This window comes from Varanus komodoensis, unplaced genomic scaffold, assembly GCF_004798865.1.
Source record: "Varanus komodoensis strain SLA01 unplaced genomic scaffold, ASM479886v1 scaffold114, whole genome shotgun sequence".
Lineage (NCBI taxonomy): Eukaryota > Metazoa > Chordata > Lepidosauria > Squamata > Varanidae > Varanus > Varanus komodoensis.
This window is the reverse complement of record NW_025335328.1, coordinates 881,576-905,403: the sequence shown is the minus strand read 5'-3', so window position 1 is coordinate 905,403 and position 23,828 is coordinate 881,576. Positions and strand designations below refer to the sequence as shown.

General features: G+C 67.7%; 2 protein-coding genes across 2 annotated transcripts in view; one reads left to right on the top strand and one right to left on the bottom strand.

The window, feature by feature from the left end:
* Positions 1-18,406, top strand: HADHA (hydroxyacyl-CoA dehydrogenase trifunctional multienzyme complex subunit alpha). Its single transcript, XM_044421070.1, has 19 exons — positions 1-211; positions 665-735; positions 1,680-1,813; positions 3,421-3,559; positions 3,838-3,957; positions 4,052-4,154; positions 5,358-5,480; positions 5,599-5,717; positions 7,379-7,435; positions 9,200-9,309; positions 9,625-9,759; positions 10,485-10,656; positions 11,817-11,903; positions 13,811-13,951; positions 14,714-14,782; positions 15,312-15,507; positions 16,602-16,716; positions 16,832-16,977; positions 17,983-18,406. The coding sequence occupies exons 1-19, from the start codon at positions 1-3 to the stop codon at positions 18,126-18,128; spliced, it is 2,394 nt and encodes a 797-aa protein (XP_044277005.1). The 3' UTR covers positions 18,129-18,406.
* Positions 18,407-21,667: 3,261 nt separating this feature from the next.
* Positions 21,668-23,828, bottom strand: part of GAREM2 (GRB2 associated regulator of MAPK1 subtype 2) — a 16,505-nt gene continuing 14,344 nt past the window's right edge. The window contains exons 5-7 of the mRNA XM_044421069.1: positions 22,952-23,115; positions 22,368-22,753; positions 21,668-22,315 (exon numbers count right to left, since the gene is read on the bottom strand). Coding sequence (XP_044277004.1) covers positions 21,867-22,315; positions 22,368-22,753; positions 22,952-23,115 — 999 coding nt within the window. The 3' untranslated portion in view covers positions 21,668-21,866. The remainder of the gene's footprint in view (positions 22,316-22,367; positions 22,754-22,951; positions 23,116-23,828) is intronic.

Sequence of the window (23,828 nt, the reverse complement as noted above, 5' to 3'; positions counted from 1 at the left end):
ATGGGCGAAGGCGGGCCTGGCTGGCAGCCAGAGAGAAGAGCCTGCACGGCGTGGGCCGGCCAGTCACGCAGACTCGGGCGAGGAAAGCATCGCACTGTTTCTCCCGGAGGCTTAAACCGTCTGATCCATTGTCTCCCTGCCCGTGTAATTCCGGAAATCTCTTTTCTAGGTTATGCCTGCCGAAGCCTCAGCTCCTCTTCTCCTGTTCAGTGTAAGTCCACCTGCTTGTGCCTGGTGGGGGTTTGTTGAGGCAAGTGGAATCCTGCCGCAATTGAAAGAATGGGCTGAAGGGGCCAGCTTGCTTCTCTGCGTGTGTCGGGGGTGGGGGGGCAGGCTGGTTTTCCACCTTTTAGAAAGTTCACACATTATAACAGATAATGGAAGGAGGCGAGGGCGTGAGCAGTGGGCCTGCACGGTGAGTGGAGCGCTGGGCCACGACTCCCACGCAGGGCTTCCCCTGGTTCTCAGTCAGAGCTCCTACTTCTCTCCCTTCGCCAGGAGACTGAGCTCTTCCTCCTCCGAGATAAAAGCTGAGTTTTGAGCTCCTTCAAATGCTGCTCTGCGCCCGACAGAAATCGCCCTGCTGCATGTGAACAGCTGGGAGCATCCCAAGCTGCTGCCATGGGTTTGGGTTCAGCTCTGTGTCTCTTGCCTTTCTCCTCAGCCAGGACCCACGTTAACTATGACGTCAAGGGGGATGTCGCAGTCGTGCGTTTTAACTCTCCGAATTCCAAGGTAGGAGTCCCCTCTGGCTCCGGTGGGTGGCAGGCAGCTGAGACCTGGGGCTTCGCTGGGGTGACGCATGCGCCCTAGAGCCATGGAGGAAGAGGCGAAGGAGGCTGCACGGAGTGGGGAGACGGGGAATCTCGGAGCTCCAGAGCAGGGAGCGAGTGTGTCCCGCCGATGGGAGTTGTGGAGCCCCGGGCACAAGGGAGTGTCCCCCCAAAGGGGTGCAGCATCTGCCTCTGAGCGGTTGAAGGCTACCCACATGCCAGCCGCTGCTGTTCCATGTTCGCGACGCTCCTGTGAGGCAGGCCATGGCTAATCCGATTGGACGAATGTGCCAGGCGTCCTGGCCCGGGGGGATTCCGGGCCAGGACATGAGGTCCGCTCCAGGCATCAGTCATCGGACTTCGCTTGCAGGCAGAAGCATTATGTTGTGACCGACCCCGTTAAGGCCGGCCTCTGTGGCCCCCCGAGGTCTCTGTGCAGTTTATAGGGATGTCAGCTGGTAGAGGAGGGGAGCTGCGAAGGGGCTGCAGGGGACCAAGAATCGCTGGTGGGATTTCCTTTTCGAGGGCTATTAATGGTAACCTTGCGAATGGCCAGAGAGCGACTCGGACGCACTGGCAAGGCAGGCCGTGAATGTGCTGCCCGGGAGGGGCTTTTACTCGCTGCTCACTTGCTGAAACGCGGCCAGAGCAGCCCCGTTCCAGCGCTGCGGCGCAACGATCGTGCGCAGCCGATGGCACGCGCTTCCCAGCACGCCCTGCCTCCGAAGCGCATGGGGCCGGCCGCCGTTCAGGAGCAATCGGAGCCCCCGTCCACAGGCGCGTCTTGCCACCTTGCTGAGCCTCTCGCGGCGCTCCCGGGCGGGAGTGGGCGAGGGACGGTCCCTGCCCGGTGCTGAAGTGCTCCCCTGGCCCACCTCACCTTTGACGGGCCCGTGTGTGTTCCAGGTGAACACCCTCTCCAGGAAGACGAAAGAAGATTTCGCAGAAATAATGAAAGAAATATGGGGCAACGACGCCATCAAAAGCGTGGTGCTCATCTCGTCCAAGCCCGGCTGCTTCATTGCGGGGGCAGACATCAAGTGAGTTGCGTGAGCAGCACCCGCCGGGGGGGAGGCGGAACGGGCAGGGGCTTCCCACCACAGGCGTGGGCCTTGCCTGCGCGGGGAGGGGGGGGACTCGCCAAGGCTGCCGCAGCCGGTCTCCCTCCAGAGCAAGTCACCAGGTTTCCACCCTTGGCAGAAGTGAGTGTGGGGAACCAGTGGGGCCCAGGGAGTGCCTTTCGGTGCCGGTTGCAGGTGTCTTTGTGGGAGCGCCGAGGGGTTGCCCCATTGATGCTGGACGTGCACATGGTGGGCATGTCATGAGTGGAGCTGGCTGGAGCCGGGGGTCAGACTAGATGGCCTGGGAGGCCCCTCCTGACTGCTTCCATCACTAGCCTGGGCTTGGCCCTCTGGGCACTTAAGTCTGCAGCCCCCCCCCCATTTGCGCTGTGCATGCTATGGCTGAGCCTCCTCCTCTAAAGGCAGGTCCGTTTGCCTTCTCGGCCCGTGACCTGGGCTGGGGGGCAGAGGAGGAGCAGGCAGGGGCACGCGTCTGCTGCTCCCCACAGGAGAGCCCTGGAGGGCTGGTTGGGGGAGCCGCCCCTGCCCGCAGCGGGTGGCTGGTGAGGCGGTGGCTGCCTCACAGCGCCGAGGGTCGGAGCCACGCACCGCTTCCCTGGGAAACACGGAGGCCGCTCTCCTCACGGTTCTCCTTGCAAGAGCCAGCCGGAGGGTGATTCTCCCAGGGCAGAGGTGGGACCGTGTGCAGAGCGGGCATTTCGTCAGCCCGTGTCCCTTGGAAGCAACTTGTGCACCGCCTCCGAAGAGCAGGCTGAGCGCCGCGTGCGGACGCTTGTCCTAAAAAAGTGTAGACGAGCAAGAAGGCGAGTTACACCGCGCACTCCCTCGGTGCGCCAAGCAGCGTTCGCAGAGCAGCCACTGCAGCTGCCTGAAGCGGCCCGTGTCCCTTGGCAGCAGCCTAAACCATGGCTCCTCAGACTGCGGCCTGTGGGCTGGATGCGGCCCGCCATGCCCATGTATCTGGCCCACCTCAGAGGTTTTGGACTCGCTCGGAGAAAATGACCCCTGAGTGAGCCAAAAGCTCTGAGCCGGCGCAGACGTCCTCAGTGGGGAGATGGCGGCGATCGCGGTCGCGTGTGTGCAGGGAAGACGGGTGCGATCGCGGTCGTGCTCGGGGGGGGGTGAGATGGCCACGATCCCACCCACCTTCCCTGCACGACCGCGATTGCGCCCGTCTTCCCCGACCCCAGCACTATTGCAGACATTGCAGCTTTGTCCCTGGGATATGGACATGCTCTTCCCCACCTCAGCTTGGGCTTCTGCTGCAGCCCAAGTGAGCGGAGCGAGCATTTTTAAATTTTCTTTTTTTAAATTTTTAAAATTAATTTAAATTAGTTTAAATTAATTTTAATTTTAAATTTAAATTTAATTATTTTTAACGTGCAGTGCGCATAGGGATTCGTTCATATATTTTTCAGACTATAGTCTGGCCCCCCAACAGTCTGAGGGACAGTGAACTGGCCCCGTTTAAAAATGTTTGAGGACCCCTGGCCTAAACAGCTGGCCCTGGGCAGAAGTCTGTGGCCACGGAGGCGCCTCACCCTTCCGTGCCGCCCTCCCTGCAGCATGATCGAGGAGTGCCAGTCCAGCCAAGAAATCACGGAACTGTCTCGTGAGGGACAGGAGCTGCTGGCAAACTTGGAGAAGTCCCCGAAGCCCGTCGTGGCGGCCATCAGCGGTTCCTGCTTTGGGGGAGGACTCGAGGTGCGCTGACAGGTTTGCCTGGAAGGAGGGCCGGGGGAGCTTGCTGGCGGCCTGGCCGAAAAGGGCCGAGCAGGCCAGCCGGCTAGCCCACGTGGCCGGCTCAAGGACCGGGCCGGCTTCGCTCTGGTGGGGAAGGGGAAACGCCAGCAGCGGCCCGTGATGGGATCCCCCCGCGTGTGCTCCCCGGGCGGCCTCGGCAGGGGGGTGTGGGGAGACGGGTGCACGGTGCAGGACTGTGCGACCGCGGTCACGGTGCCTCCCGACTCTCCTCCGGGCAGGTGGCCCTCGCCTGCCAGTACCGAATAGCAACCAAGGAGAAGAAGACGCTGCTGGGCACGCCAGAGGTGCTGCTGGGGCTGCTGCCGGGCGCAGGCGGCACCCAGAGGCTTCCCAAGATGGTGAGTGGAGGGCGCCTGTCGCTGCTCCCCGGGGCGGGGGGGACTCTGCCTCTTTGCCTCCCCTTCCCGGCATGTGAGACCTTTTCTGCTTCAGGTGGGACTTCCTGCTGCCTTCGACATGATGCTGACCGGACGAAATATCCGTGCTGACAGAGCGAAGAAGATGGGATTGGTGGACCAGCTGGTCGATCCGCTGGGTGAGAGGGAGCCCCCCACCCGGCCGGCCTGAACGGGGGCTTCGGCCCCGATCCTCTGCTCTGTGCAGCCGTGCTTTGCAGAGCCGGCGGCATGAGTGTTCCCAGTGGTCCCTTGCTTCAGGGGGTTCATTCAGCCCACCTCCCATGGGGGTCCCTGGGAGCCCCGAGCGTTCACACGACCGGGATAATTCCCGTAACCCCCGAGAAATGCTGCCTCTGCTTGCGGTGGGTCAGGGAGGAAAACCGCTCCGGTGTGGGCTGATGCACGGTGCTGAAGGAGTCTCTCCTCGGAGGGGGAATTAACCCGGGAGCGCACATTCACAGGACCAGACGAGTGGAGTGGAAATACGGCACAGCCTGCAGGGCAGGAGCCCCCTCTCAGCCCAGAATAGCACAGATCCGCTTGGCATCGAAGCTGCTGGCTTGCGTGTGGCTTCAAGCGCCTCAAGAGGGGCTGCCCTCCTCTTGGGAAGGAACTGGGGTAGTCCGTCAGACCCCTTCCCGTCCCTAACGAGCAGGCGTTGGCCTGGGGAGGGAGAGGCCAAGGTGGCAGTGTGGCCCTGGCAGCCCCCCCTCCGGCCCCTGCGCCTTTGTGCTCCTCACACTCTTCCTCCCTCCCTCCCTTCCTCTGGGGCCGCTGGCCGGGCGGCCGTGTCCAGTTGCAGCCCTGCAACTCCAGAGCTGCGCGCACGAAGCCAGTCACCCCTGCGAGCGCACTCCCTCCTTGGCTGGGCAGGCAGCCTTCCTCCTGCGGCCCCGTCTCCTCGCGGGGAGGCTGCAGGGAAGTAACGCCTGGCAGCCGGAAGCGGGACCAAAGCTGGAGTGAGCAGTGGGGAGAGGCGAGTCAGTGTGGGTGGAGCAAGGGATAAGTGTGTTTGGGGGCTGGTCCAGGATGTGGAGGAGACTGGGGGCCGAGGCGCAAAGTGCAGTTGGTGCAAGAGGGGCCTCAAAGCAGCCCCGTTCCCGCAGAGTCTCTCCTTGCCCCCCCCCCCCCGGACTTGCCTCACGAAGCCTAGGCCCCCTCGCGCAGCTCTCTGCTGAGGTAGGGGCCTGGGCGAGGGGAGGGGGCCTTGGGAGGGAGAATGGCGGCCTCCGCGAGGCCTGCACGTTCGTGGAGCTTGCTCCTCCGCGCCGGGAAGCCAGACCCTCAAGCCGGCCAAGGCGCCGCCCCTGCAGCTGCACCTGACACCGCTGCCTCCGCAGGTCCCGGCATCAAGAGCCCCGAGGAGCGGACGCTGGAGTACCTGGAGGAAGTGGCCATCACCTTCGCCAACGGCCTCGCCAACAAGTCCATTTCGCGCAAGACGGACAAGGGGCTGATGCAGAGTGAGTGGGCGCCGTCCCGGCTGGCGAGCGCGCCCGGCCTTGGCGTGGCCCACCTGGGCCTGGGGGGGCCGCCGTGAGGGGCGCCCCCTCACCGTGGGCTGCTTGCGTTCCTCGGCAGGGCTGATGAGCTACGCCCTGAGCATCCCCTTCGTGCGGCAGCAGGTCTACAAATCGGTGGAGGGGAGAGTCCAGAAGCAGACGAAGGGGCTCTACCCCGCCCCGCTGGCCATCATTGCGGTAAGGGCCGCTCCCTCGGGCGGGCCTGGGGCAGTGGGGAGAGCGGCCAGGGGCAGGCTTCCCGTCCTGAGTGTTACTGGGGACCGCCGGTCCTGCCCCCGGGCAGGGCTTGCTCAAAATGTCCTTGGCCCCGTGGACGCTGGGTCTGCGAGAAGCAGCCGCCGCTCCTGCCGGGACCTGGCGTCCAAAACACTCCCTCTGCTTCCAGAGGCCGTTGGGAGGGGTGCCCGGTGAGGTGGGACTCCCCCCGCGCCACCTGCTTGCTCTCTGCTCCCCGGGGGCCTCAGCCCCCGTGAGCTGCGGGAGGGCACCTTCGGCGAAGGGTGCGGCACGGCCCCGTCCGCGTCGGCACTTGCCCAGGGAGCCGCGTGGCGCCCTGCAGCACACTCCGGGCCCCACAGCGGGCCTGCAGCCTGCACCCGTTTGTTCCCAGCCTCTCTCCTTGAGGTGCAAAGTATTTCTACTCTGCCCTTCAAGACGCTTCCCAAGGCAGCTCAGCCCAGGTGGCACCCACTCAAGGGTGACACCCACTCGCAGGAGCTGGCGGCCCCCTGAGAGGGACGGTTTCAGAGGGAGCCTGGCCCCCGGCTCCTTCCATCTCTGCTCACCTTTGGTTCCGCAGCAGAACCCGCATAACAGCTGGCGCCTTGAGAGCAGAGGTCTTGCGAGCGAGCGAGTGAGCGGGCACCGCCTCGCCGCTCAGGAACTCGGGCTCACGCGTGCCGGGCGCGTTTGCTTGCGCTGTTCCTGGTGTGTCGAGCGACGAGTCTTTGCTGCTGCTGCGCCGCTCAACCCCCCGTGCTGCCGGTTTCCTGCACTTGGCGGTCTTCCAGAGTGCTGGCCGTGCGCAAGGCCTCGGCAAATACGCTGGTTACTGCGCTGGAAGCCGGATTCTTTGCAACCGGGGGGCATCCTATCTCTTCACCAAGCATCCTGAAGCGAGAGGGAGCAGGGGCATCAGAACATTTTCAGTTGGCGGGGGGTCTTCCGCAGGGCTCCTCCCGATTTGGGGTTCAAGCCCTCGTCAGCTTGCAAGGCAGGGCGGTTCTCTGGCACAAGGCAACCTTCCCCAGCCTGCTTCCCGCCGGAAGCATCGAACAGCAGCTCCCATCATGCCCAGCCAGTATGGCCCATGGGAGCTGGAGTTCAGCAGAGGCTGGTCTCAGGGCTTCTCTCATGCGGAGGCCATTCCTGGCATCACTTTTGTCCCTTCAAGAAACACCGGCTGTGTTGATCTTGGCTCTGGGATGTGGATGCAAACAGGCTCCCGTGCGACAGGAGCGACCTCCTCTCTCCTGCCCAAATTAAGGCCGTGGCACCTGTGCCTTCCCAGGTGGCAGCCTGGGGGATGGGCATCCGTCCGTGGGAGGTGGGGAAGCAGGACACGCTGCCGCCGCCGGCCATCGCGCACCCGCCGTGCCTCGGGAGGGCTGTTCTGGAGCAGAACCGGCAGATGCTGCAGAGGTGCCCCCAGGCCGGGCCGTGGGTCTCCCTGCAAGGGGCCGGGCCGGGCGATCTGTTCTTGGCTGGGTTCCCAGCCACCAAGCCCCCGCATTTGGCACGAGAAGAATAAGTTTTTGAGGACTGTGCCCGAAGCGTTGAACCTCAAGACCGTGCAAGAGTGGGCTTCACAACTGCACCCTTCTGCCCCTCTGCTCTAGGTTGTGAAGACGGGCCTGGAGCAAGGCAACGAAGCCGGGTACCTCCTCGAGTCGCAGGTGAGGCCTCTTTGGCTGTCTGCTTCGAATGCTAAGGAGCTTAAGGCAGGGAGACGTCAGAGGCCCCATGCGAGGGAAGATGCCCCCTCCCTCTTGCCCCGGCGGAGCTACGGGTTTCCCCCAGTTGCCGCAACACGCACCGCAGATGGTGAAAATGTGGCCACTTAACAGGCTCGCGTATCCCTGGCCGTGTTTAAAAATACCTTTAGGCTGCTCCAGGCGGACCAAAGGACTGCCTGCCCGCTTCCCCGCAGCGGACGAAGCCTCGCGTCTCCCCCAGCAGCCCCGCCCGTGGCGCTGGATCCGACCCCGCACTCGCTCGGGGCTTTGCTTGGGGGCCTGAGCACAGCCCCCACCCACCCCGGCCGCGAACCGCGTTGGCGGCTCTTCGGGGGGTGTTCTGGGTCCCGGGGTGCAGCTCGGAGGACTGCGCTGGTCGGTCGGCGGGAGGCACGTTCAGGGCCGGGCCGGGCCGGGCCGGGCCAAGCTCAGGTGGAGAGGAGGCGCTTTGCGAAGCTTGGCTCCAGGCGGGGCTCGGGGGTGCAGAGCGCAGCGTGTCTCGTGGAAGAGGGAGCCGGGCGCCCAGAGGTGCTTCTGTGGCCCGGGGGGGGCGAGAAGGGCCATGGCTGGCGGCCCCGGGGCTGCGGGGGGAGCGGGGAGCCGGCGTGGTGGTGGCAGGGAGAGGCCGCTGCCGCGGGGTGCGGGGCAGCGGTGGCACCCGGCATCCCGTGCGGCTCCGGGCTGGGTCTCCCCCCGGGCCGTGGGTGGGAGCCGTGGGGCTCAGTGGTCCTGCACTGCCCCTCGGCGGGCCACTCCCCCAGCTGCGTGGAAAGCAGGGGCCCCAGGGAGGGTGTTCCGGCCACCCCCGGGGGCCCGAGCCGCGTCTCCCCGGCTCCGCGCGTTGCCTCCGTCGGGCCCCTGTGCTTGGCTGCCTTGCCTCGGTCACTGCGTTGCGCCGGACAGACCTGTCTTCCCGGCCCGTCGCCTCCAGAGCCGGGCAGGGAGCGGGTGACGGGGAAGCGTCGCTTCCTGCCCAAGCCACGTCTCCGTCAGCCTCCAGTCTCTCCGGTGGTGCTTCTCCGCGTGGCCCCCATGGGGAGTCCTGCTGATGTTTGCGTCTGTGCCGTCCGCAGAGCACTCACCGCTTAGACTTCCCGGCTGAGCCCCAAGCAACCCGCGTCCCCCAGCCCGGTGCTTGGCTTACCCGGCGTTCACGCGCTGCCCACCCGGGTTTGGAGGCCCGGGCTGGGTCGGCATCGCCCCACCTCCCCTTGTTCTGCCAGGGAAGCCCTGCTGAGCCCGGCAGCGCAGAGCTGGGCTGTGCCAGGTGCTCCTGGAGGGCCTTTCCGGCCCCAGGATTCTTTGGTTCCGGATCTGGTCCTCTACAGAATTTGGCCGCTAATTACCTCTGCATTTCACACGCCCTTGCAAAATACTTCAATAAGGTGGCATTCAAATTTGTTGAAGTTTGCAGATTTCCAAATAGTTTGGGAATGAGCAGCCACCTTGTCCCGGTGAGGGCGCCCCCAGATGTCTCTGCCCTGGGCACTGCCCCCCACGCCTTGCGTCGAGGTGTGCGCTTTGGGGCTCCGTGGTTTGGGGGGGGCACAGGCCGATCGGCCATGCCGCTGCCTCCTCTGCAAGCTTTTAGCGTCTGTCGGCCATGGGGCGGGCAGCTCCACGGGGCCCACACACTTTTCCTCGCTTGCACCGCAGCGCTGTGACCTCTGAACAAGCCCCCTCTTCCCCCTCCTTTCCTTGCAGAAATTTGGGGAGCTCGGGATGACCCCTGAATCCAAGGCCCTGATCGGGCTCTACCACGGGCAGGTGCAGTGCAAGAAGAACAAGTTTGGGGAGCCGAAGCAGCCCGTCCGGTAAGCGCGGCTGCCGGACCGGCCCCCCCACTCCCCCTCCGCCGTGGCCGCAGGACGCGCTCTGCCTGCAGATGCCGGAGCTGGAGGGGAAGACGTGCCGGGGGCGTCGCGGGCGATTCAGGGCGGGCTGCACTCCTTCACAGGGCAGTCGGACCACAGAACTTGCTCCCACCAGACGTCGCCCCCCGGGTGGCCCCCGAAGAGGCCTGGAGAAGCCCACGGGGCGGCGGGGGGGGCAGCCTGGGGCCCAGGCGCAGCTGCCTCGCGCTCCCCTCGCGTGCAGACGCCCGCCTGACCTGGGTTCGCTCTCCGCAGGCACCTCGCCATCCTGGGCGCAGGCCTGATGGGCGCGGGGATTGCCCAGGTCTCCGTGGACAAAGGCATCACAACCGTCCTGAAGGACACCACCCTGGAGGGGCTGAACCGGGGGCAGCAGCAGGTCTACAAAGGGTGAGCCCCCCCGCAGCCAGCGGGGGCCCGAGCCAGAGCCCGCTGAGCGAGTCGGGGCAGCGTTCCGGGCGAGGGGGGTCCGGCCGGGGCTGGGGTGGGCTCGAGCGGCTCCCAGGGCAGCTGCTCGCTTGGCCTGGGCCTGGAGAACGGCGCCGGCGCTGCCCCTGCTCGAGGGAGCGCCACCCTGCCGGGGGGCAGAGGCACAGCTGCCGGTGGGGCGTCTTTCCAGGGCTCGGGCGTTTTGGCCTTGCGGAGGCCAGAGCCCGCTGGCACCGTGGGCGGGGGGCTGTGTACACGCCTCACGGGGGCGTCTCGGTCCCAGAGGGAAGACCAGTTCCCCCTCCCTCGCCGTTAACCCCGGGGTCTGCAGCCGCATGCGTGCCTTGGCCGGGCTCCTGGAAGCTGGGCTCCGAGCACACGCCCCGGCCCACAGCAGCCCCTGGCTCGGGCTCCTTTGGGCGGCGTGAGCAACCACGGCGTGTGTTTCTAGCGTGGCCTTCCAAGAGCAGCCGTGCAACATAAAATTGGCGCTTCAAGCCAAGCGAGCTACCATGCGGTGAAACACCACGCAGAGCTTTAAAGAAGCTGGTGCCGCGCAACGCTTAAGCGCTCCGGTGCCTTGGTGGCCACCTGGGGCCGAGCAGGCGCGTCCCCCCCGAGGCAGAGGCGCCTGCGGGCTCGGCTGGGCTCTGCTCCGCTCTCACGCCCTGCCTGCCGTTTCCCAGCTTGAACGACAAGGTCAAGAAGAAGAGCTTGACCTCGTTCGAGAGGGACTCGATCATGAGCAACCTGACGGGGCAGCTGGACTACAAGGACTTCCGGAAGGCGGACATGGTGGTGGAGGCCGTCTTCGAGGACCTCGGCGTCAAGCACAGAGTGCTGAAGGAGGTGGAGGAGGTACGGCGGGCGCAAGTGGGCGGGGCGCCGTCTCCCCGTCCGGCACCTGCCCCTTTGCCGCAGGAGCAGGACGCGTGGGGCCCAGCCGCGTGTGGGGCGCCCCCCGGGCCCAGCCGTCCTGCCGAGAGGCGTGGCGTGCAGCCGCCGGGGGTGGTGCGCCAGCCCTCTGGCCGGCCTGCGGTCGGCACGGCGAGCGCTTCCCCTGCCGCAGGGGCCCTCCGGCCGTCCTGGGCCCGAGCCGCCCCAGCCGGGGGTCCGCGCGCCGTGGCGACTGCGGCCACCGCGACTCCCACCAGTGTCGCCCGTGGGGGGGGGCTCCTGGGTTCAAAATGTCTGGAGCATTTGGGCTGGGAAGGCGCCCTGGGCCACTGGCAGCGGGGCTGTCGAGCGGCTGCTGTGGGACACGCGCTCCTGCGTGGCCGGCTTCTGTCGGCAGGCGTGGCGCTTGACGCCAGGCGGTGGTGGGGGCGCGATGTGGGGGGCAAACCACGGCAAAGCCCCTGGGCTGCGCAGGAGCCGGCCAAGGCAGGCTCCTCCCTCCTTTCGGACGCGTGGGCCCGCCGGGAGCGCGAGAGACTCCCGGCACCGCTGCGGAGCGCCCGGTTGGTGGGTCGTGCCTCGGCGTCTCCCGGGGGCTCCTTTGGGTCCTGGCTTCCACTGGCTCGGCAGCGGGAGGAGACGCGTGGGGTGCAGCCAGGCGCTTCCTGGCGGGCCGTGCGTGATCGAGGGAGGGGGACCCCTTTGCACTGCCTCGCAGCCGCCGTGTGGCGGTGTGCTGCTTCCCCCGCAGGCAGGGAGCCATTTCTTGGACGGGGAGGCGAGGCTGTTGTCGGCCTGCTGTGCCAAACCCGGGCCGGGAAATTCCCTGCGCCTCGCCCTGCGCCGGTCAGAGCCCCTCTGGGGCAGATTCGGCAGCGGGCAGATCCCCCGGCCGACTGGAGCGCCCGCCGTGGCGACAGGGCCTCCCGCCACTCGGATTGCTGGCTGTGCCCTGCTGCGCAGCTGCGTGGAGCCGGTGCCCTGGCTCGGCGTGCCCTCCGCCCCTGGTCCTGCGATGGCGCGGCTGCGGTGCTGCAGATCCCGCGCCCCCCCATGAATCCCGCCCCCGGGAAGCATGGGGGGGCCTCGCTCCAGGATGACGCCCGCGCTCGCCTCCGCAGCTGGTCCCTCCGCACTGCGTCTTCGCCAGCAACACGTCCGCTCTGCCCATCAGTCAGATCGCTGCCGTCAGCAAAAGGCCGGAGAAGGTGAGTCCCGGGGCTGCCGAGCTCTTCCCTGGCCCCGGTCCCGTTGGAGCGCGCGTGCGGCACCCCCGCCCCCATGAAGAGCTTTGGCTCTGGGGTGGCGCAGGATGGATAGAGCTCCTCCTCCCTCCGGGGAAGAAGGGCTTCCTCCGGCTGCTGGGGGGGTGGTCCTCTTCCTGTGCTCTTTCTTGCCCTCCCCACCCCTCCCTCAAGGGCCGGGGGTCCTTGCCAGATTTGCAGATGACAGAAAAGTGAGTGGCCTAGAAGGAAATGGCTAGATCGTGGGTCCTCAAACTATGGCCCATGGGCCGAATCCGGCCCACCATGCCCATTTATCCGGCCCACCATAGAGGTTTTGGACTCGCTGCCTGCCTACTCGCAAGGCGATCGTTTTGGACTCTCTCGGAGAAAGCCGTCTCCTTGCGAGCAAGCTGGCACCTTGCCATGAGTGTGCCCAGTGGCAGCTTGTTCGCAAGGAGATCGTTTTCTCCAAGCGAGTCCAAAATGAGCTCCTTGTGAGCAAGCCTTTTGGACTCGCTCGGCGAAAACGATCTCAGTGCATGCCCGCCCCAGCGCACACCCCCCGCCCACACGGCCTTGACGGCCCGTGCCCTTCGCCAGCACCTTTCAACCGGCCCCCTTTTCAAAAAAGCCGGCAGAAAATACCCGTGTGCAAATCAACGGTCATCGCGGGGGAGTTCTTTGTTTCGGAAAGAGCCTGGGGGCGCCGGACTGGGTGGGGAGCCATCGCTTGCAATGCTGCGTGAGGAAAGGACGCGGGCGTGGAGTGGCTCACCAGCCAAATCCGCCAGCCCTCGAGCGTGACTTTCGGGGGTATCGACGGACGTGCCGTTCCCGATCTGAAGGAGCCGCAGTTCCGACGGGCTCCGTCCCGGTCAGGTCTCGCCTCGGCACTGTGTCTGGTTCGCGCTGTTCAGCGGGAGCCGGTTTGGGAAGCCCAGTCCTCCGGGCAGGATGGAAGGCACGGGCCGCTCAGCCTCGCGAAGAGAAGCCTGTGGCGGAGCCCCTCAAGGGCGGTCGAGCTTGCAGCCTCAGGAAGAGCGGCTGGATGATGGAGCCCAGGGAGGCTGGGGGCTCTCTGTCTCCGGATGTATTCCGGGAGAAACTTGAACAGCCCGTCAAGGATGCTTGAACCCAGGTTCCGGCTCAGGGCCAGGCATCGGAGTCAGGGGCAAGAGGTGCCCTGCCGCCCCGTGGGCTCCGAGAAGGGAAACGCAGCCCTGCCCCTTGCTCCAGCACTGCGGGTGGGAAGCAGGTCTTCCTTAGCAGATCAAAAAGCGGCGCCTCCGGCTGCAGTCGTTCAGCTGGGAGATAAACTGGTACTAGCATGAGTTGGCGAGGGGGGAGTTTGGGGGCCCGTTCTGGTCCAGCAGCAGTGGCCAAAGGGACACGTGGCGCGTCTGGCGATGAGGGAAAAGCCGCGCTTGTGAAATGCCCGGCTGTCTTGGGCACACATTGAGCAATGCACAGACTTCCTGGTTTTTGTGTGCCGCCTTCCTGATTTGCGGGGGGTTTCGGCATGCGGAGGGACCCCTCCTGTGTGTGTGTGTGTGGGGGGAGGGTATTGTATCTGCCTGCGGTGGCATGTGGTCAGGGTGGCCTTAGAGGACTGCCTCCTCGTCCGTCAGGCCACACTGCCCTTGCAGTCGGCTCTGCCGGGGTGGTGGAACGGAGAGGCCGTTCTGTGCCCCTCGGCTGTGGGGGTCCCGCCGAGGCACCTTCCAAGCAGGCCCAGCTGCTAGTGCAACCAGAGGGGCCAGACGGCCTCAGGCCGGGGCCCCCCACTGCGGCCTCGCTCCCGGAGGGGGCGCTTCGGTCCCGGCCGGGCCTTCGCTCCCGGCCAGGTGAGAGGTCTGAGCCGAGCCCCCGTGTGCTGCTGCCCCCTGCAGGTGATCGGGATGCACTACTTCTCCCCGGTGGACAAGATGCAGCTGCTGGAGATCATCACCACCGACAAGACGTCCCCAGACACGGCCGCCTCCGCCGTGGCCCTCGGCCTGCGACAGGGGAAGGTCATCGTCGTGGTGAAGGTGGGGCACGGCGTCCTTCTCTGCGGGCTCCCGGGCGGGTGGCCGCCGTCCTCAGGTGGGCAGCGGGGCTGTTGGTGCGCATGCGGGGCTGCCCGGGCTGCTCGTGGGGGGCTGCCGCAGCTGCCGGGAGTGCCCCCCGGGCGAGGCGGAATGGGCGCCCCGCTTGGGCTGCCCGCAGCGCAGAATCCCGAGCCAGGCCTGCTGTCAGGACGGCAGCCGTGGCTCGTCTCGGATCCCAGGCCAGCCCCGGCTGGGCCCCGCCACCCACCGCTGGCCTTCCGAGGCGTCTGCCCGAGCGTCCTGGCTGACCGTGCAGGAGGGCGAGCAGCCTCCCGGGTGAGGCGGCAGGGACTCTCCGTGCCCCTCCCTCTGCTCTTGGACCCAGGGAGCTGATAGGTGGGGGGCTTGGGGGGGCAAGAGGAGGCCCATCGGGCAGCGTGGAGTTGGATGACGGAACTGGCTGCCGCGGGAAGTGGGCATGGCCACCAGCCGGGTTGGCGACAGGAGGGGATTGGAGAGAGCCCTGGGGGGGCCCTTGCCGGACGCGGGCTCCCTCCTTCCCCAGAGGCGGTCCGCCTGCACGCGCCAGCGGCTGAGGGGCTGGGCAGGCGGCGGCCTTGCGCCCGTCCTGCTGGAGGGGTCCTGCGGGCAGCTGGGTTGCCTGGAGCGGCAGTCCTTGGGTCCGGCAGCGGGGCTGTTGCTGTCCTCGTGCTCTTCCGGCCGCGGCGCCTCGGCCACAGAGTTCTGCTTCCTCCTCCGCAGGATGGCCCGGGCTTCTACACCACCCGCTGTCTTGCGCCCATGCTGGCTGAGATCATCCGCGTCCTCCAGGTGGGTGCCGCTGGGCGATGGCGGGGCTCCCGAGGGTGTTCCGGGCGGTCCCACCGGGCTGCTGGGGTCGGGGCGCCTTCACCCCTGCGGTTTGCGCCACTCCCGGCCTGCTGCAGCGGCTGCTGCGCCTCCTCCTCCTCCTCCTCCTCCTCCGCCCAGACCCCTCGGTCTCCAGCGCGTCCCCTGCAGAAGCTCCAGGCTGAGTGAGTGAGAGCGGTTCTCCCGGCCGGCACCTGCTCGGCGCTGCTCCATGCAGTGTGGCCGAGCCCTGCCGCTCCGCTTGGAGGGCGAGATGCTTTGCGGCGGGGCAGGCGCCCCCCCCCTTCGCCCCAAGGAACTCGTTCCCTCCCTCGCAGCCCCCTGCGCCGGCCCTCCAGGGCTCGCCCGGAGGCACTGCGCCCCCGGCTTCCGGCTGCCCCCTCAGCCACCCCTTCCACCCCCGCGGGGGGCGCCTGCTCTCCTGCTCAGGCCTTCCGCCCCGGGAGGGGCTCTGGGCAGCAGCTGAGGGCGGCTCCCCCTTCCCTCGCAGGAAGGCTTCGATCCCAAGAAGGTGGACGCCCTCTCCACGGGCTTCGGCTTCCCCGTTGGGGCCGCCACGCTGATCGATGAAGTGGGTGTGGACGTGGCCACGCACGTGGCCGAGGATCTCGGCAAGGCCTTTGGCGAGCGCTTCCGGGGCGGGAGCGTGGAGCTGCTGAAGGCCATGGTGGCCAAGGGCTTCCTTGGTGAGTGTCGCGGAGCCCGGCGCGGCACCCGCCTTTCCCTCTCGGGCCCTCCGGGGACCACGAGGCCCCCCCGGCGTGTGCCGTGGAGCGGAGGAGGAAGGGGCGGGCGCCACGTCCAAGCTGGTCTTCCGTGTGGCGGGCGGCACGGGGGGAAGCCCCACGGCCCACCCTGCCCACAGTCGCTCCACCTTGTGTGGAGAGCCGCGTGGCACAGGCCACGGGTGTGCAAGGCCGTGTGAAAGCGACGAAGTGTGCCAGTCTCAGCGTGGGCTGCACGTGGCGGCCCAGGGGCAGGTGCTCCCTCCAGACCTGGCACATCCGTGGCCGGGGGCACCCCTTGCGGGAACGGGGCCGTGTGGAGAGGCAGGCGCCGCGGCCCGGGGCCCGAAGGGGCTGTTTCTGTGGGCCGGCAGCCCCGCCTGCCCTCTCCCTCTCCAGGCCACATCGGGGTTGGACTGCGCCTTCCGTTCTTTCAGTCATTCATTCATGCAAAGCCATTTTTATCCCGCCCTTCACTACGCCTCTCAAGGACCAGAACATTTTGTTAATACTTTTCTCTCTCTGATTGTTTGCGTACTTTGCCGTGAGCTGCCCGGAGAGCTCGGTACGGGCGGTGGGGAACTGCAATGAGGGCCTGCGTGGACGATGTGCCGGGCGGTGCGGGCCTCTCCGGGAACCTCCCGGCCGCTGCCGCCCTTGCTCGGGCAGCCACCTGTTCCCACAGCGCCCTCTGCCAGCACCGAGGCGGCTGACTAGCTGCGGGCCTGGCCTGGGGAGGGGGCGCGGCTCCTGGACCCCCTGCAGGCGTGGCGTGGGGTGCCACCTGGGCCCAGAGGCCCCTTTCTCCTTCAAGCGCCCTCCGGCTGTGGTGGCCAGGCCTGCCTGCCACACAGCCGCCCCCCCGGCCCGAGTCTCTTGCCAGGCCAGTGCTGAAAACGGCCGTGGCCCCCGTGGCCTGCGTGCAGGAGGGTTCCTGCTCCTGCGTGGGGCTTTTGGCGCAATGGCTGCCCACGCCCCCGGTTCAGGTCTCAGGGGCCCTGCTAAGCAGAACCCGCCTGTGGCCCCGGCGCTCAGCCCCTTTTCTTCCACGGCAGGCCGGAAAGCTGGGAAGGGCTTCTACCTGTACCAGGAGGGGGTGAAGAACCGGAACGTGAACGCCGGCATGGATGAGATCCTGGAGAGGTTCCAAGTGGGGGCCAAGCCCGAGGTGTAAGTGAGAGGGCGGGGGGCCTCGCGGGCCGCCTGCCTCCCCACGTGCGGGCGGCCCCTCCCTCCGAGCCCCTGGCCGGGCAGGGGCTCACGGGCGGCTGCTCTCTCTTGGCAGCTGCTCGGAGGAGGACGTCCAGATGCGCTTGGTGTCGCGGTTCGTGAACGAGGCAGCCCTGACCCTGCAGGATGGCATCCTCAGCAACCCCGTGGAGGGGGACATCGGGGCCGTGTTTGGCCTGGGCTTCCCGCCATGCCTGGGAGGTGAGCTGCTCCTCCCGGCTTTTCCTTGGTTCCTTCACCGGCAGCCGTGTGGGGCCTCCAGGAAGAATAGGGGCAGCCCTCTTAGCGACCCGTGACTGGTGCATTAACGGGGCAGCCCGATTAGTAATGGGGTCTGGACAGTTGGAGCCCAGCACCCCAATTCTGGACAGCTTGCGTCGGCCTCCGAGCCCAACTCTCAGTGCTGGTTTTCACCTGTCAGGCCCTGCATGGCCCGGGACCGCCTTTCGGTACCAGCTCTGGCCCTAGGCTAAGGCTGGGCCCACGGGATTCCTCCAGAATGGCAGAGGCGGGTCCATATAAGCAAGGATTCAGGGACGCATCTTGGGGCAGAATGTCTTGACCCCAAGTACGTGCCGACGGGATCCCAGGGAGCAGCGCCTGATTGAGGAAGGGGTCTTGGGTTGTGGTGGGCAGCTCGAGGAAGCCGCGGCCCGCTGCCCAGCTGCTGGGAGGGGAACGCGTCTTTAAGCTGCCAGAGGGGCCGGGGCGCCCCCCACCCTGCTTGCGGCATCCCCTGGGCTGCTGGCGCGGCTGTCCCGGCAGGCTGGGGCCAGCGGCCGCTTTAAGGAAACAGCCAAACCCGCCGGCATCCTTTGAGGGGATGGGGCAGCTGCAGTCTCACGGGGCCAGCTCATCCCACAAAAGGGTGGCGGCCGCGGCAGAGGCATTCCTGCGCTCCCCCCGGGGCTCGCCCTGTCTCAGCCGCGGCCCTTCCAGCAACACCCGGACCTCACTGTGCGTTGGGGGGGGGGATCAGGGGGGGGGGGGGGGGGGAAGGTGGGCCTCCTTGCCCCGTCGGCGGGGTGCCTCACCCGGCCGGCGGCCCCCAGGAGCGCCCAGTCCCCGAGCGTGCAGAGGCCAGGGCAGCTGTGTGCGCCGCGTGTCGCCGCTGGGGGCCGAGCCCGGGAAGGGCTGTGGGGTCGGCCCCTGCTGCCCGGGGGGCCCGCCTCTGCGCCTCACCGCCCCCTGCCCTTGTTCCGGCAGGTCCCTTCCGCTACGCCGACTCCTACGGGGCCCAGCGGCTGGTGGACCGCATGCGGAAGTACGAGGATGTCTACGGGAGCCCCTTCACGCCTTGCCAGCTGCTGATCGACCATGCCAAAGACTCCAGCAGGCGGTTCCACAAGTGAGCTCGCCTGCAGCACCGCCCAGCGGCTGGGCAGAGGGCGCCCTGGGGGGCCGCCGTGCCTGTGGGGTGGGGCCCGGCCCCAGCCCTCCAAGTGCCTTCCCCGCTCGGGCACTGCCTCTCCTTGGCCCGGCCCTCGCCAGGCGGACGCGGCCCTCCCTGCAGCGGGCAACGGGACCGGCTTGTCCCCGGGGCCAGCAGCAGCCTCAGGAGCGCGGCTGTTTCCGGCCCAGCTGGCCTGCAGCACTGACTCGCCATAAAGCCCCGTGTCTCGCCTTGTTCTGTGGCTTGTCTCGTGTGCGTTTCTTTCCGGGCCGGGAGGCACTCCGGACGCTCTGCCTGGGGCAACGCCACGGGATTCCCGGTTCCTCTGCTGGGGGAAGGTCTGCCGGTCTCCGAAGGCCAGTGCGCCTCCTCGAGGGCTCTGGTAGCGGCCGTCATAAAGCGCTTGCTGGAGCCTCCGGCAGATCTCCAGTGGGGCGGTGTGAACTGCGCCAGGGCCCCGTGGTTACTTTCTGTGGGGGGGCACCCCCGGCCCCGCACGCGCTGCTCTCCGACCAGAAGGTGCGTCGTGCCGGCGCGAAGAAGGGGGCCCCGGGCAAGGGACGCCACGGATCCTGCCTGGCTGTCTTGGGAGAGGTCCCTTCACGCAGGGGTTGGGCACCGGCCACGCCAGGGCCCCGTGGCACCGACACCAAGGCAGGCAGTTCGCGGGGAAGCCTCTGCCCGGCCCGCGAGTCGTGGCGGCCGAGCGGAGCAGGAATGCATCCACGAGGGGAAATGGCTCGGGTCAAGAAAGCTGGGGAAATCGGCACGAGTGGGGCAGGCGGGGGTCACAAAAGCCGTCGCGCGGCGTCACCCCAGGGGTCTCGTCCGGCCCCCCGTCCGCACGCGGGCCACGCATCGGCCTCGTGCTCGTCTTGCTCAGCAGCTGTGCAGAAGCAGCCCGATCTGGCCTGGTCCAGCGCCACCGGGCCCGGGCGCCACCGCTAGTTCAATCTTCTGCACGTTCTGTGCTTGCAGGCGTGTCTGAACACCAGGCCCACGGATAGCGTGGTTCCACTATCGCGTTCACGTCCACGAGAGGCGCGCGTTCATCGGCCTTCTATACCGCTCAACAGCCAAAGCTCCCTGCGTGGGTCACAGCAGCGCATTTAAAATACACCAGGTTAAAAGCATATCAAAACAAGTTCGCAAAATTAAAACCAGTAACCACCAGATGAAAAGGCACGCTCAGAAAGCCGGCCGGGCCCCGGCAGAGTACTTGAGCGCCCTGCGGAAGAGGACGGCGTTTGCTGGCACCAGAACGAGAGCGCCATTGGTGCTGGGCACCCCTCAGCAGGGAGTTGTGTGACCCGACGGACTGACCCCCTGCCAGCAAGCAGCCTTGAAGGGCAGCCCCATAGAAAGTGCATCGCGGTAGCCTAGAGATTACCAGTGTGTGGATTACCGGGAGCGGGCTGCCTTTGTCCAGGTAGGGGTGTAGCCTCAGGTGACAGACGGCTCAGGGAGAACCCCAGGCCACAAGCCTGTGCCTTCAAGGGGAGCACCTGCCAGTTGGTTAGAAGCCTTGTCTGGAGGGAGCGTCGTCGTGGCCGGTCACCGGTTTGGTGCATCCACCGCCTCGCATGCTAAGGCTGATGGCAACGCGCTGCAAAGCGCAGGTGACCCCACTCAGCAGCCTCATGCAGGTGTTACGTAACTTGGGGGACAAGGCCAGCCTGAGGAAGCCCGTGCCGGAGGGCCCATGGGGCTGAGCGCATCCCCGATGCACCACCCTCTGGGCTGGCCAGCCATGTAGGTGTGGCCCCACTGCAGTCGCCCCAGGAGGACCCCCCGGCTGAGGCACCCCAGGCCCCTGGGGGGTCCGGGAGAACCAATGGGGTCGCCCTCACCTGCCCCTTTCCCAGCGGGCGCAGGTCACCTTGCAGGCCGGCCGAGGCCGTTTCCAGGCCAAACCAGCCTGAGCCCGGCTGAAGTGGGTCTCCCGAGCGCGCCTGGAGCTGGCCGGCCACCCCCCACCCGCTCACGCGCCTGGCCCGGGGGGGGTTGCCCCCTGCCAAATTCCGGAGCCCCTCTGGGTCTGGGGGGGCTTCCTCCCGAGAGGCCTCGCCCCCCCCCTCCAGGCAGCATGCGACCACCTCCTGGCCAGGAGGCGCTCCTCACCCACCTGGCCCAGCGAGCCCCCCCCCATTGATTCGCTGGGGGGCACGCACCCAGTGCGGGCGGGTAGCACGACCCGGTCCGAGCACCTTGCCCATCTCCTCGGGCTGCTCCAGCTGAAGCTCAACACCGCTAGACAAGACGGCTCTGGAGAGCTGGCAGGGACGGCCCCAGATTTGGAACATGCCAAAAGGGGGCCAGAGGAAAGCCCCCCGTGCCTGCCCATCCCAGTGACCGGCTGGGCACAGTGCGAACTGGGTGCTGGCCGAGGCCTGATCCAGCACGGCACTGATGTTCTGGCCCACCTCGGGGCTCCTCGAGGGTGCCTGACCTACTCGGGGAAACACTCCTGGACGGCAGCAGCGACTCCGTTCTTTGGACGGCTCTCCTTCCCTGGTCCCTGGCACATGTGCCCCCCCGACACCCCTCCCCCCCCCACAGCCTGGAATTGCCTTCCCGAACAGGACAGGAGACGCTTGGGTTCGTTTAAATAAAATGGGTTTATTGGACTATGGCAGTGATTAAAGCAAAAACAACTATAAATACTTTGCAGTCCTCTAGGACTGAACCGAGCATCTCCCTCCTGTGCTAAAAAGGGGAAAGAAATGAAAACTTAGGAAGTAAGTTGGTGGCTCGGCTGGGAAGGGCAGCTGCTGACCTGGCATGGGATGTCAAGGGGAGGAAGATTAGTGAGAAACCTACGGCTGTAAGGATGGGGATTGAGAGAGAGCCACCAATTGTGCTAAACTGCAGCTAGAGTAAGTGCCCCCGTCCCAGCGGCGAGGTGAAAACCCTCGTGGAAGTCTGTGTAGCCCCCGCATCGCTCCACAGGCAGGTGGGGGCCGAGACCGGAGGCGGAGGCCTGGCGGGCGCATCTTCTGGCACCTCCTTGCGGTGAAGCTGCTGCTCCCCGGCCGTCGGGGGATTGCGCGTTCGGTGCGAGGGCCAGCCCGAGTAGCGGCGGTGCTAGTCGGCCCCCCCATCAAACGGAAACGGATGTGCGGGGCGACCCAAGCCCTTCGTTTACCACGATGCCTCCACGCAGGCAGGGCGCCCTTCCCACACGTCCTTTGGGGAGCTGCTCCGTGGGGAGGGTCGGGGCCCCAGAATACCAGGGCAGAGGATGCCGCGAGGGGGCAGCCCATCACGGAGGGGCTGCGTCTCCTCTCACAAATGCTGGCCAGGAAGGCGGAACTGCACCCCGGAAGCGGGGCCCTGCCTGCCTTCCAAGGTCCCGCTCACATGGATGGATGCGCAGCCATCGTGGGCGCCGGCGGGAAAGAGTGGCAGTGGCGCCCAGGAGGCAGCGGGTGCACCAGCGCCTCCGGAGAGCCGGTTTCCCACTGGGTGGGGATCTGTCCGGGAGGACCGTGCCGGTCCTGGGATTCCCGGGCCCGTTGCTTCAGGGCTGCTTTCGCATCCCCCTCTCCCCCCACAGCAAGTGTGCGGCGCCGTGGGGCCACAAGCCTACCGAGCCCAGGCAACCGGAGGCCCTCTGGCCCGGGGACACGGCTGGAGGAACTGCCCTGCCCCTCCGGGCGCTGCGGATGGTGCCCCCGCTGCCCGCAGGAAGGGCCCGCTAGACTTTGGGCCGCCAGCCCTTGATGAACTGCATGATCTTCTTGACCTGGAGCTTTGTGAGGCGGAAGTCCTCGGACAGGATCTCCTCCGTGAGCTGCACGAAGATGCTGCCGTCGATGCGCTCGCGGGCAAAGAAGCTGACCACGTCCTCGGAGAGGCCGATGAAGCGCAGGCAGCGCGACACCCCCTCCAGGGAGAGTGCCGACAGGTCCGCCGGGGGCTGCCAGGGCGAGCCGTCCCCGTTGAGCCGCGCGGGGGGCACCTTGATCACGCCCTGGGCCAGGTAGAGGCGTGCGACGCCCCCCTCGGCGCCGTGCAGCAGGGCGGGCGGGTGCGGGGCCACGGCCGCCTGGAGCAGCCGGCTCTCGGCGGGGGCGAAGGCTGGGGCCGCGCGGGGCGGGGGGGCCGGGCTGTAGTGCAGCTCTGTCTCCGGAAAGGGGGCGCCTTCTAAGAGGTCAAAGGCCTCTGAGGGGGGGGGCTGCAGGTTTCTGCCACTCGCGGGGTTCCAGCCAGTCCGTGGAGCCAGGGGAGGCCGGGCCGGGGGAGCAGGCTGGGCTGGAGAAGGGGTTCAGGGCCCCGAAGGGGGCGAAGCGCTTCTGGGCGGGCGGCGGCGGCTTCAGGCGGGGGCAGCTGTGGTAGCCCTTGATGGCGCCGGCCTCACGGCCCCCCAGCAGCGGTGTGGAGCGGCCCGCTGCCACGCTCGGGCCCAGGTCGCTGTAGGCCCACGGATCGGACCACGAGGCCAGGTGCGGAGGCTGCGGCGGCGCGGGGGGGTTGGCCGGCTGCTGGCTGGAGGACTCCCCCGCCTTGCAGTCCCCCCACGCGCAGGGGTAGCAGTAGAGGGGGTCCGGCGACGGGGAGGAGCTGCTGCTCTGGGGCCTCGACCTGCGGGGAGAGCACAAGGGGCCGGGGCCGCGGTCAGGCGGAAGTCAAAGGTGCACGGGCCTGGACGACTCCCAGGCATGCGGTGCAAGGCATGTGTGCCTCCGAGCGCCTACAGAACTCCTCCCCATGACACGACTGGCCACCGCAGGGCCCCCCAGCCCCCACCACAGCACCGCCTTCCCGCTGCGCCCCACTCACGCGTCGTGCAGCCCCGGCGAGTAGTAGGACAAGCTGGAGCTGGGCGAGGCCGCGGCCTGCAGCCTGGAGGAGCGCTCGGGCACAGGCGGGCTGGGGGTGCCCGGGCCAGGACCCCCCCGTGGCGGCAGCGGGGGGGCCACCAGGAGGCGGCATTCCTCCCTCACCTGGAAGAGAGGGGAGGGGTCATGCTGTGGTGAGGCCGATGGTGGGGGGGCCTCCCCCTGCCAGCGGTCAGAGAAGCCCCCCACACAGCCACGTGTGCAGCGTGGGGTCAAGCGGGACCCAGGCCGCCCCTGCCTTGGCCGGGCCCTGACAGAGCGATGGCAGGAGCAAGGGGGGTGGCTCGGCTCGACGGCTCCTCCAGCGGGGCCCGCACAGAGAGACTCCAGCGGGCGTGGGGGGCCCTGGCCCTGGGCGGCCTCCGTGCCCGGGGCCGCCGAGCCATCCAGCGGTCAGCATGACCAGTGGGACGCCATGCCTCCAGGGCCCCGCCGCCGCGCCTGCTGCAGCAGCAACGGGGAGGGCGCGGGGAGGGCAGCGGCCTGGGGGGCCGCCAAGGACGCCGTGGGGCAGCGTGGCCCCGGCCCACGGGCAGCGGCAGCCCACCTGGGCGGGCGGCCCCGGGCGCAGGAGAAGCAGGAGCGGCGAGGGCGGCTGATCCGGGCAGCTCATCCCAGAAGCCGGGCGGCCCCGTATCCCGGCGGCCCAGGGCCCTCCCCACCCCGCCCCGGCCATGCAGCGGCGCAGCAGCGGCCGCGCTCGCCCCCGCCCGCCCCCCCGGCGCGCCGGCTCCCTTACCGCTTCCGACTTGGGCGGCACCGGCGGCGGGGCGCCCCCCGCGGACTCCTCCCTCGGCGGGGCGCGGCTGCGGGCGGGG